The 13254-nt window shown below is 28.2% G+C and overlaps 1 protein-coding gene across 1 annotated transcript in view; it reads right to left on the bottom strand.

Moving 5' to 3' along the window:
• LOC111040845 (BAI1-associated protein 3) overlaps window positions 1-11722 on the bottom strand; it is a gene marked incomplete at its 5' end in the record, with an annotated part of 55590 nt that extends 43868 nt beyond the window's left edge. The window contains 4 exons of the mRNA XM_022324903.1: window positions 1084-1215; window positions 6582-6648; window positions 8870-9034; window positions 11546-11722. Of these exons, the coding sequence (XP_022180595.1) occupies window positions 1084-1215; window positions 6582-6648; window positions 8870-9034; window positions 11546-11722 (541 nt within the window). The remainder of the gene's footprint in view (window positions 1-1083; window positions 1216-6581; window positions 6649-8869; window positions 9035-11545) is intronic.
• Between the last annotated feature and the right edge of the window lie 1532 nt (window positions 11723-13254).

Below are 13254 nucleotides of genomic sequence, written 5' to 3'. Positions count from 1 at the left end.
TTCCCAAATGATAAAAACTAAACGATGAAGCCATGTCAGCTGGAATTTTCGCCTATACCAAAAAAAGTAAAATTGAATAATTAATATAAGTTATTGGAAAAAACAAATAAACTGATAGACATTTTAAATTTTCTCGTTAGGTTATTACTTCTTTTGAGATAGTTTTTCAAGTTAATGTTTTTACGTTAGATATTATATTATTTACACCCTGATTATTGATCACTTCTTTCTGAACTTTTACATGTTTTTATTTCGAAAAATCTAAAACATATTTTAGTAAAATGTATTTCTTTACATTAAATTAGTAAAATCGATTCGCGAGGGTCAACTGAATTGCATAAATAGAACCCTTGGGATGATCTGCCTGTTCAGAATTTAAAAATTATTGCTCGTTTTATACCTACGTATATGTACATTGTACCTACATTTTGTTTTATACTCCCTGTGCGTTTGGTATATGAACGTTTTTTATCTATAATTGAACTGCAATTTTATTTTGTCCATTTCAAAATTCGTTAAAATAATTTCCATGTATACACGTGTTATAGTCTATATACCTACTTACAGCAAACGATACAGTACTACCTATATAGACAACTCGGAAGATATTTGCAAAGTACAATTTTCCAAAAAGTCTCATCAAATACATTATTATGCATACTTTTTTTTGAAACGGACCTAATCCAACAAAGTCGTGCGTTCCAATAAATCGTTTCAAAATATCAGCTTGGTATTCGAGTGTACGATTTTTATATAGTCAAATATTACACGGCAAAATCAAAATATTACGTAACAAAATAATGCGAAGACAATGGTTATTCAAAACTATCAAACAAACCGCCGAAGTAGGTACCTATATGCAACGCCGACGCTAAACTTGTAATCAGTGCACATTGGTTCGCCCAAGGATTTTGGGGGGTGGGGAGTGGGGGATTATGGCTCTTACTCAATGTACTGTGGGTGGAAGGGGCGGGCGACGATGAGAAAAAGACCCGGCATTTTCGAGATTTTGATCTTATAAGTTGTACGACACAGAGCGGTGGCGGACGGTGGTGTGCGACACGTTGAAAAATCGTACGTCACCGATAATGCCAGCCATGAGAGCGACCGGCGATAGTACGGTGGAACATTCTTCAGCCGAACCCTCGGCCAGCCGGGTGGCGTTTTCGTCTGTTCTCCTCATCAGTCCCAGTAGACAATACGGATCGCTATAACCTGACGACAACAACCAACGGGTCAACCAAACTAGCCCAAATCATATTATAATATTATCGTACAAGGTGCAGGTAGTTATGTGTAGTATGATTTTGTACGCATATAATATTATTACAGGTAATATTATAATACACATTGTCCGTCTCCATAAACGGGGCCTATTTTATAACCACCCATATAATAAGGAGCTTAGTACGAAATTCTGCAGTCACAAAATAATATTTTGTACCAAGATGCATATTATAATTGAATGTAGGTGTTAATAGTAGCTATACATGTAGGTATATTTGTACTGTACTTCTGCTTGCGTAATTGGAATTGAAGTGTGATAGCATATAAAACAAAATAAGTAATGTATATATTTTTTTATCATTCTCTCTCACTATTTTTTTTTTTGTGTACCTCTCTATGTTTATATTTATTTAACTCATTCTCTCTTTCCCCGAACATTACCGACCGACGACCGAATAATGGAAAATCAGATAGTTTTTTGCATTGGACCGGAACGGATGTCTCGTGGAATGTTTAAAATATACAATCCAAAAGCGTCTAAAATATACGTATATATATATATGTTATTATATATATATATGTTATTATATATATATATATGTACAATATATGTGTTTATCGATCGACTAACCGACCAACCAACCGACCAATAACAGTAGAATTTTTGGAGTAAAAAACCGTCTTGTTTGATTTGTTAGAATGTTGGTATGTTAAGCATTTATTCGACAAATATCTGTATTCAAGCATTATAGAAAATACAACATTAAAAAAAACCGAAGCGACGGAATATTAATAAAAAAATTTATAAATACAGGTTTTTTTTTTTAATGCCTTCATTATAGCTACATTTTTGTAAGTTCATAGTTTGAAATAATATTAATAAGTTTGTTGGTTAACCTTAGAAGTTGAAGCTGTAACATTAGTTATAAAAATAAAAACAAAAATTACAAAATAGTATTATGACATAGGTAACAATTAACTATAATATAATTTTAAATCTTACAATGTATAAGAAAGCTAGATAATTTGACGAAGGAAATTAAATTGGCTGTAATAGGAAGGGAATACACGAATAACGAATAACGTCATAATTTACATATTTAAGTACTCAATATACGTTAAATATGGCTATAATACAATACATTATACGTAATTATAGGTAGATAAGTATTTGTATATTTTTGACTTTATATTTACATTCTTAATATAAGTTATAACTATGTTTTCCACATATTTACTATTTTATGAACCCAATATATTTTATATCAACGATTTGTAATTTGGTTTTAAAAACTTTTAAAGGAATTTATTTCTTGTTTATGTATAGTGTATAATATTCAACGCAGATAGGTTCAGGTAAATTGGAAGTATTTCATTAAGACTAACAATTAATCAAAATATTGTATTTTTATTACGGGGATAAAAATAGTTTGAAACAATTAAAAACTTGTCATTCGGGTTTGTGAAAATATATGAATAAAACATCTATAAATAATAAGGACTAATGACGCTGAACAATATTTTAATAAATAATTGGCTTTTGACAGTTATTGTTTTATCGATCAATTCATAGGACTTTACAAATGCAGGTATATAATGCCAATTGTTTACATTTGTACGTTTTTCTGTGTATGTGATCAGTGAATTATATTTATTTAAATGTTGCTAATTTAAAAACCAACGCTTTATTTTTATTTTTTATTTTTATTGGATGAACAATTCTCCGTATGAGTTTCGATGACTTTGAAATATGTTTTAACAAAATAATGTTAATAGTAGTTAAGTAGTTGACACAAATAATATGTAAATGTACTTATACTGTATTTATGATCATAATATGAAAATATTTGTTTAAGTAATTAAGGGCTAACTAAAAATCATGCTATGACGCGAACCTTGTCAATAAATTAGTTTGTATACCAATAATAAATATATCTCAATTTGTTTATTTTACAATGTTTAATATGCCTTTAATTGTTTTTAGGGATTTCTAAAGGAGTCATTAAGTATTTCATGTAATAAAATATCTTAGGCATAATAATAATAATAATAATAACAATAATATGCCATGTTAACGAAACGAGAATTTTCTGATAGGTACACACGTCTTGAAATAATTACAGAACATCGTTCAAATGATGCCAATAATAATTGATCATGAACAGTTTTCACCGTCACCATAAACATTAAACGTCAACACAAACTTGACGGCGCAACGCGTTTAGCGTGTTCTATCAACCTATGCTTGAAGTCCTTACACGCCACTGACATGACATTGGGGTCAATCAATCACGCTTGAGCGGAACGGTTAAGTACGTTACATCGTAAATATTAAAGTGGCAGAAAACTGTATAAATGAAATTCCTGGCAAATGAGATCATCAGTCTGTTGGCGTGGTGATCGGTAGAAGATGTGGGGGGGGAGCAGTGATATCTTTTGACGTGCATCATACAAGATTGTATTAGACTTCAAAAGAATTACAGTTTATTGGAATATCAATCAATTTTTAATTCATGAATATCTTTAACAATGTACATTGTACGACAAACATAATATTATAAAATAGACATTGTGTATTTTGGGCAACAATATAAACAGACGGAATGCTCAATATAATATTATATTATAGATTTATAGCTTTGGACGTAAACAATGAAACAATATTTTTGTAGGTAAATTTATATTTCTTGTATGTGCTGCAGATGATGTAATTGAATAAATAAGATGTTTGTAACTTGTTATGTAGTACAATTTTATTTTTAACAATATTCGCGTCATTAAAAGTTTTTTTTAAATTGATATACCTACATTTCAAAAAAACATAAATAGCTTTAAGTATAATATATTTTGTGATCAAGAAAATATTCTATCTTTTTCTAAAAAACAAAAAAATAACACAATCTAAATAGGTAGATAACATATAATTTGTATCAAAGAAACTTCAACAACAAAATAACTTTTTGTGAAATGAATTTATTAAGATGTTTTCTCGCAGAATTGCACTACCTATACAAAAACGCCGCATATAGATTTAACCCATAAAGATTAAAGATAAATTGTTATTGTAATTGGATGAATGTAATCAGGTAAGAATTCGATCTGGAATCGTGTAACCATTGGGATTATACAGGAAATGGGATAGTGTCCATTAATCACACGCTTCAAAAAATGCAGGAAATTAAATTTTTCCCCTTTTTACTAAAAATACACTTGTACACAAAATTCGATTTCATGACTTTTATTTCAATAAAACTACGTTGGCTTTTGATCGAACTCATTTGTTACTGTTTGTACCTACTCTTTTTTACTGTGTTAAATTTTTAATTTATATTTAGTTTTTATTTTTGAACACATTTTACTCTGATAAACTATTTGTAACTTCCATTCATATCAAGTGTGTGTATCTACAAATTTTAATCAACAAATCGGAAACACTGGTTTCCAAGTTATTCCACGAGTCGACCTGTCATAAAAGTGAATATTATTTCGGAATACAATTATTATTTATAGGGGAAATTATATTATAATTTATATAATAATAATCTTTAAAATATTTTTCATCAAGAAATTTGAATTACGATAAATTGATATTTGAGGCATTGAATCAGATAAGGGATATACAAAATAAAAATCTTACTCTTGAATCTTAATGGTTACAAAATAAATGTATAGTATTTCAACTACTGTGGTTAACTTTTTTACCTAAAATAATTTTAATTAAAATGCTTATAGAAAAAACTAAAAAAATCTAAAATTGTATATGCATTGTATGTTTTTACCTCTGATGTTGAATAAATATTCCCGTTTCTGTATAATTTGTTTTTAGTTTTTCTCAAATATTTTTTATGGTATTGGAAATTTCAAATTTAGTAGAGTATAACTTGATCGAATTTTCTAAACATCCTACTAATAACCACCCTCAAAGTTAAAGATTGAAGCATGTTTACTCGTCTAAAATTTGATGACAAAAAATTTTTTTTTTTAAATACTCATCATTGTAAAACAAATATTGAAATCATCTTCTCAGAATCTGAAAATTTGTCAGGATTTAGATAAAAGATAAGTATTAGTTCAGTATAGTTTTTATAAATTGGAACAAGAATGATTAGCAAGCATTCGATAAAACTATTATTGTGATTGAAGTTATTTTTTATAAAACAGTTTTTAAAAGTTATTTTGTTCGTAAAATAATTAATCATTAATACTAAATAGAACATATAAATATTTGTCTACGTCATGAAGCTGAACAAATGTATGAGTAAAATGTATATGAGGAATTATCTTCTCCTGTAATTGTTTTATATTTAATGATATGTAAGCTCAACTAAGAGCTAAATGTTGGTATCCTAGCAAACCCTTCCTTTGAAAGTTTGATAACAACTTAAATTCATAATGAGATTAGAACGAAGAATACTAAATATAGCATCATTCAAAACATGTCCTAATTTTAAGTATTTATTTTTGTGGTTTGAATAGTAGAAGTAGTATAATATGTAGTTACAATTTTGTATGTCACAAACGAGAATGGTTTAACTAATTTCTTCTTTAGTAAACTTCATAGTTTTATACCAATACTGCCATGTAATATAAAAAGGGTATTCGAAGTTTGAATATGTAGATATGTACGATAACAACTATTATAAATCTTTTAAAAAAGTATATGATATCGATTATATAATGATTATAAGACAGGGATGTCCTTTATTTTAGCATAATTTCAACAAGAAATTATTTTGTCCAGGCATACAAGTAGATTCGTTTCAACTAATACATTCGTTTTTTATACGATTATAAAAAAAAATACAGAAAATATTTTTATTTTAGGTGACAAAAATAAAATTTAAATGAATTTTATATAAAACTGTACATATTTTGACTGTGTGAGCAGATGATCAAAGATAAGTACATTTTAAAATGGCCCTTACCCGTCTTAACAATTTAACTTTTTTAATAGAAAATGTAGTTGAATAAGGATCATTGTAAATCTATGTCTAAAAACCACTTTAATTGACATTCAATTTTACTGAGAGAATAATATTTTCATACCACCATCTTGAGAAAAACACTTAGGTGTACTGATATTGTCTAACCAAGCGCCGTCTTATATTAGTGTTTAGAAAAAAAAAAGTAATTCGAAATTAATCTCAAGTAATTATTAAATTGTCTGTATAAAAATCTCTGTCTGTTGTTTTGAACCACATTCCACAGTACTGACATATTATAACTGGCATATAGGGTGCGTCAAACAACCCACATTCATGCATCCATATTATGCCATAAACATACTTCCGAAACAACTTGGTCGTGAAAGATGAGTACTGTTATACGATCTAAGTTTTTATTTCCTAACTTACCATTAGCGTCTTTCGCCTCCAGGCCTTCAGCTTCGACCACCGTCACATGAAGCACCACTATGGGAGGCTAAAGGATAAAAAACAAAATATATATTGTTAAAGAAAATATACAAGAATAATGCCATTACAATACACAATATATTTTGTACATTTTTAACGTAATAATGACGGTGAAAAGGGTTTCTGACGATGTGGCGTTAAGGCGTAACAAGTCGATAACGAGATGTGTTGAGTTCTACAATACTATCTATTATATAATAGAGAAAACGGGGACATTTGAAGATTCATGCCTCAGGAGTTCAAATTCCCTCATTAAACTTGTGCAAAATATACTGCCATACTTGGTTCTTAAAATAAAATACTAGAGATTACGTGTCGACCGTGTCCTGTTCGGGCAATGAAAAAAGTTTATAATCCATAATTTTGATTTACGTATAATATAAGCATATATTTTTAAAAAAATACACAATAATTATCATATTGTTTTCATCTCCCTTATTTTACCTTAATTACATAAAATTTAGTTACAACATTATATTATTAAAAGTACACAGATATTATCCCTGTGGTATATGTACTGTAGATAAACATATTTATACTTCATTGTATTTTGAACTTTGAGATGCTTAAATTCAAAAATACGACTTTAGACGGATTGAGACATAAATTCAAACAAAGAATGTCAGGGTCAATCGAGGTGATATAATATTCTGACATTTTTATTATTCCCAGAACGGCCTAACTAGCCTGTCAAATAATCTTATACAGTTGTCCAAGTAAATAACTTGCTATAAATATGATTATATTTGGTAGAAATTCAGCTATTACGCAATGATGTTCAACATTTTGTTGAATACTTTATTCAAATGAATGTTAACTTAAAGTATTCCTAGAAACTACAGGAATATTTTAAATATAATTACATTTTTGGACAATTCATAATATAATATTAATAGAAACTTATTCAACCAAACTAACAGCGTAATGCACAATGTTGAAAACTTCATAATGGAGACTCAATAGCGTAGTAATTAGTAAACCTTATATTTTTGTTACTTTGTAATATTGCTACTTTTGGTGCGTCATTAATAGTAATATTAAGTATTAGTACATACATTAATATATTAATAATATATTTTAAAAACAATTGGCATGAACCGAAAATACTAGGTATGACAGATGTCTGTGAACGTGATCGATAATTTTTATGATCGGCCCTCTGATCAGGATATTGTCTTCTTTAACTCCTTAGGTCATTTATAATATTATAGTCTATGATTAAGCCTTTGGAAAGTTGAAGCTCATGAAATTAGTTTGGAACTAGTTCAAATACATGTACAGTAAATTAATAAGAACTACAATTATTATTTGTCTTAATGTTGTAATAATTCGTTAAATCCTAGATTTTGGTCGCTCAAATAAACCTTATAAATAAATCGGTTTAGAGTAAAAACACGAGCAAAGATTTAATCCGATATAATAAAGTGATCCAGATCATAACATATGATAGGGGTAGTATGTACCTGTGTATCTATTAGACTTGATTGATCAAATTTCTTTTTCTTTTGATTTAAAGTGTAAGCAATGCTTACAGTGCTTATATGCACGCTACGCCCCTGCAACACCCAGAGTATACCATCGTTTTTTTACACTCTTTGAACCATAAATATAACGTTCCAAAGTTTAGAATATCGAATTTAAACAATATAACTTATGTGATAATATAAACTTATGCATTGACTACATCAGCATATTTGGATTATTGTGAATCTACTAGTATAATTTGAACTTAGTGAAAATTATTTGTAAAAGACTTGGATCATCAGATTTTTAATTTTCATTACATATGATGTTGTTATAATATAAAACAAAATAACGGCTGCTATGGATAAAATCAATTGTTTTATATACAAATTATATGCAGTACGCAATGAATTAGTGTGTACATAAAAAAAAACACTCAAATATACTCAAATATTTCTTATAAACGTCTTGAACTAAATCATAAAATAAAATAAAAGCTTTTAAGCACTATAAGCTTTGTTCGGAAAATTTGGAATCCATTCAAAGCACGTACGTTGAGGAATTTAGTACCCATTTTACACTCCAATTAAAATGCCTCGTTTTCTGGGGTTTTTTTTTGTCGAAGATTTCGTCAATGATAGTAAGTTAGCCCTGTAGGGTACTATACTTCCCGGTGGCAATTAATGTTCTCAACGCGAACATGATTGTAAAATTATACCATTCAAAAATAATAATAAAATAACACGAAAAGAAACAAAAATTACTTTTTCCTCGTGCACGATGGCCATGTAACGTCTGTGCTGCTCGGGTGTGACATCGAATGCTTTTTGTGCGTAAACGTATAGTTGATCTCGATGTGCACTCAGTTCTGTATCAGCGCCAACTTTGTACTTTATTGTATACAAAACATCCATGTATAAGTTTTCCATCTATGATAAGACACCAAATAATAGGCAGTTAGTTAAATTACATTTGTGAGTTATATTTTGGCAATCAAAAGTAGTACGTATTCCTTCTATAGGTATAAAATAATTGTGATTGTATGATTATATAGTAATAATATAGTAATATACTGATATTTAATTATATAGTATGTTTACAATATTATTAGATGTATATGCATAAAGATAGTAAGATGACATATTTTTTTTAATGGCTATACTGCTGTGCATTGTTAAAAAAAATGCAAAAAACAGTATTTTTCGTTGTAATTATATGACTCATATTCTTGAAATTTCACTTTTATCCTAATATTTTAACTGTCAAAACTATTATTGTCAAACAAACTTTCAATAAAAAAAAAAAGAAGAAGGTACTCATATTCAATTTGTAATTTTTGAGCGACTAGGTAAATGTAATGGTTCTCATCCAAATCACTTAACTAACTAGTTTTACATTTTCTTTAATTTTAAGTTATAGAGCAATAAACAAATGCACGCTGAAATATATTGACTAAAACTTTTGTTTATTATTTTATTTTTCAAATGTCAGTCTGTGGATTTGTTTGAATGTGTTGCTTTTATAGTTTTTAATTATTATTTATAGTCAGCATCTTATAGTTTAAAAAGTTTTACATTTAATGTCTTTTATATTTTGCTTTTAAATCAGTTAATTTAAAAGTCTAAAATAAAAATATTGTTTATCTTTTTAACTAGAAATTGGTTGGGTTTATACAAGCATAATACGTTACTATAAAATTTTAAGATAAGTCAGTTTTAAATTGAATGAATCATAAAGTGTACTTATTCGTAAATCAAAACAGTAAGCTAGTTGAAACATAATTAAAATAATTCATCATCTAGAATGTATTGATTTATGAAAACTAATGACAACGTAAAATAACTGAATAAAATATTTCAAAAATGAATTATTTAGTTGTTATCGGATTTGTTATTTTAATGAATGATGTAAATAATATACAGAGTGATTCACCGAGCATGCTTATTTCTCACCTTCATTTAATTCATTTAACTGTGAATTTATTCAAACCCTGGAATTTTTAAATACAGGTTTTTAAAGACATTTTTTTCAAACTCGTTATATTAATTGTTGTACTAATTAAGGAGTATTCTGCGAAGATGCAAACTACTGTCATTGAAATAGGAGCCTCCTTTTTTACAATAAATTATTTTATGGATACATTTTTTGAAAATGTGTATGTACTTTCTAAAAAATTCTAGCTAATAGTTGTTCAGTCATTAAAATGTTTATACTCATTTGTATTTTATATGTATTAATCAGGAATTCTAAAATTTTTAATTGTTTGCATTGATTGTGTAACACTGAAAACACAGTTTACAGTGAAAACTGGAAATATGGTTGAAAGAAAAATCAGATCTGTTAGCTCAAACTAAAGATTATAGATGATTTAATACTGTCATATTTTTTAAAGTTATTTACAGTGATTAATTCGCTCTTAACTCGTAATATTCAAGTTCTAGACCCTAGAAATAAGGTAAAATAAGGTTATTTTAAATAGTAATTATTGTTGTTATGGTAAAAATGGTGAATTTTTAATTTACAGTACATGGTTGTTTTAATTCGATTGTGTGTATTTTTGACATGTCAAACCAGATCCCGCCAAAGTGCTTTTCCTTGTGAAATCCAGATGAAACACCTCTATCCGCCCAAGAAGAACATTTGTTCAGCAATATGGTGAATCATTATTCATTTGTCATTTTAAGACATGTACTCAATACCAACATATAAATTACATATAAGAAAAAATATTTTTCCTCTGTCAAATAATAACTTTGAATGCTGTTTATTTATCTATGACGAGATACAGCTATAGAATATTATCGAATTTATGAATGTGTAATACATTAAATTAATTATCGTTAACATAATATGCCTATTTACCTGTGTGAGACTTGAGTTTATTTTTAACGTTTATACGATTGATTTATTTCTAGCTTAAAAATTATTCAGAAAAAAAATTATCAAAACAAGATTTAATGTCTATTGAACTAATTGCACCACCAGACATCCACCTTTACGTTTTACACTATAATTCAACTCACGTTTTGTAAAGAGAATTTTATCAGGTTTTAAACCACATTTTTTTTTGTGCAGAGCGAATGCAGATGCTCTGAATGCTTCTAAGACATGCTATTTATTGGACTCGAATATCAATGTACATTGCAATTTGCAGCCAATTTCAAATCAACCCTATCAGAAACAGGTCGTGTCTGTGTTATTTGTACAAATATTGACCCACATGCACTGTTATTATTATAACCTTTTTTTAAGAATATAACATCTCTTTTGGTGCATAATATTTTTTTACTGCAATAATATACACTTTTGAGAGCCCGACTATAATACTCCAAACTGTTAAGTTATTTTTTTAAATTAATCAAACATTTTTATTCTATGTTGATTTTTAATCTTAGATTTGATTCCCATGAAAATATAAGATTATTAAGTAACCAAATTACCTCTTTTGGTTGAATACTTGAAACAGGTGGTGGTATCACTCCGACGCTGTGTTCAGGTGGAGGGCACTCATCTTGCCGACTGTCTTTGATCATTTGCAATCGTCTCTGATCCAATTTCCACTGTAAGCTGCTATATTTCTCGAAAAACGAACCATCCGTGTCATGTACACTGTTGAAAAATTATTGATCGTTAAAAAAAATGGTAAAAATAATATCCTAGTTTGAAAACGTAAACATTTGATTAATCCAATAATTTCAAAATTTCAAAAATTTTTATTACAGCAATTATAGAAAAGTAAATACAACTGATTAGAATACTTTTAAATTATATTTATAGTGATTAGTGAATAAAAATGAATACATTTATATTTTGTTGTGTAGATGTTGTTATAACTTATAAATACGTCATGCAATACATTGTAAATATAATATTGTTGTTAACTTAGAGGAGGGGAAGGGAGTATCCTCTTTTGTCAGATAAATTTTAGATAAATATTATATTCATATGATATTCTTAATTCTCAATGTTTGCATATAAAAATGATAACTGTCAAAGTAAATATGAATTTAAGTTAAACGCATTATTGAGGTTATTTTCAAATGGATATGAGACAAGAATAACCTCTGGAATAAATCTTGACCATTATTCTTTAAGTAGAAAAATGAACTAAAAGACATGGTTTACTTATCAGTTATCCTACATCGAATTACATATTATTGAATATAATATATCAAATATATATTGTAGAGTATTGTTATTTTCTTTCAAAAAAGATTTTGTCTATATTTATTTAATGATTCTAGTCTGAGGTCCGATTACTGTTTCGCCGTAGTATCCATTATTTGTTGTTCATACTAGGCAACAGCTAAATAAGTACCTAATAATGATAAATTTAAATTAAAAAAAAAACTGTATAAATGCCACCGAACTAATGAAAAATATAAATATTGTATAGGTCAGTGCCTGTTTTTCTATTGTGTGTTCAGTAAAGGTTTTAGTTCTGCAGTTGCCAGTCTCTATTATCATAGATTAAATATACTAGTATATTTAATCTATGCTATTATGAACTTCAGCTATTTCTGTATAATCACCCGATTCATAACATTTGCCGTTCTATATCATATACAATTATAGACTCTGCATACTTCGAATAAACTATATTAATATTTCAAGCGAATCTTATATTCTGTATATCACAACGAATATCGACATGATTTCTCTTGCAAAAAAAAAAAAAAATTCTGTATAACGTTTCTATAACTTCATAATTATAATTTTTTAAATATATATCTACTATGTTGGCTCAAGAATACGTTATACATGTATTAAGCATTGTATACATTACACGATTCCGTGATACACGAATACTGCCACATATCAAGCCAGACATAAATGCAAAATATACTTGCGTATTAAATATACATATAAATGCATTGATAATCGATTTTAATTAATAAAAAAATTGTGTCGGTATTCAGGTGAATTAACCACAGCATAGACGAGGATACTGTAAAGGTAAGGAAAATTTGTAAGAATCAGGCCAGAGTATTAATGCTTCGCAGTCGTCAACCCTCAGCTTTGCTAGTAAAATATTACATCGTGCCTTCGAGCTGTGTATATTATGGAACTCGCGTGTCTGCGGTCTGTGGGCGTGACGTGTGCACCGTGCACCGACTCGTTAGGGACTTAATATTATGTATAATATGTA

The sequence above is a fragment of the Myzus persicae genome, unplaced genomic scaffold (assembly GCF_001856785.1).
Source record: "Myzus persicae strain clone G006 unplaced genomic scaffold, MPER_G0061.0, whole genome shotgun sequence".
NCBI classification, from domain to species: domain Eukaryota; kingdom Metazoa; phylum Arthropoda; class Insecta; order Hemiptera; family Aphididae; genus Myzus; species Myzus persicae.
The sequence above is the reverse complement of the archived record's forward strand: the minus strand, read 5'-3'. Positions and strand labels throughout refer to the sequence as shown.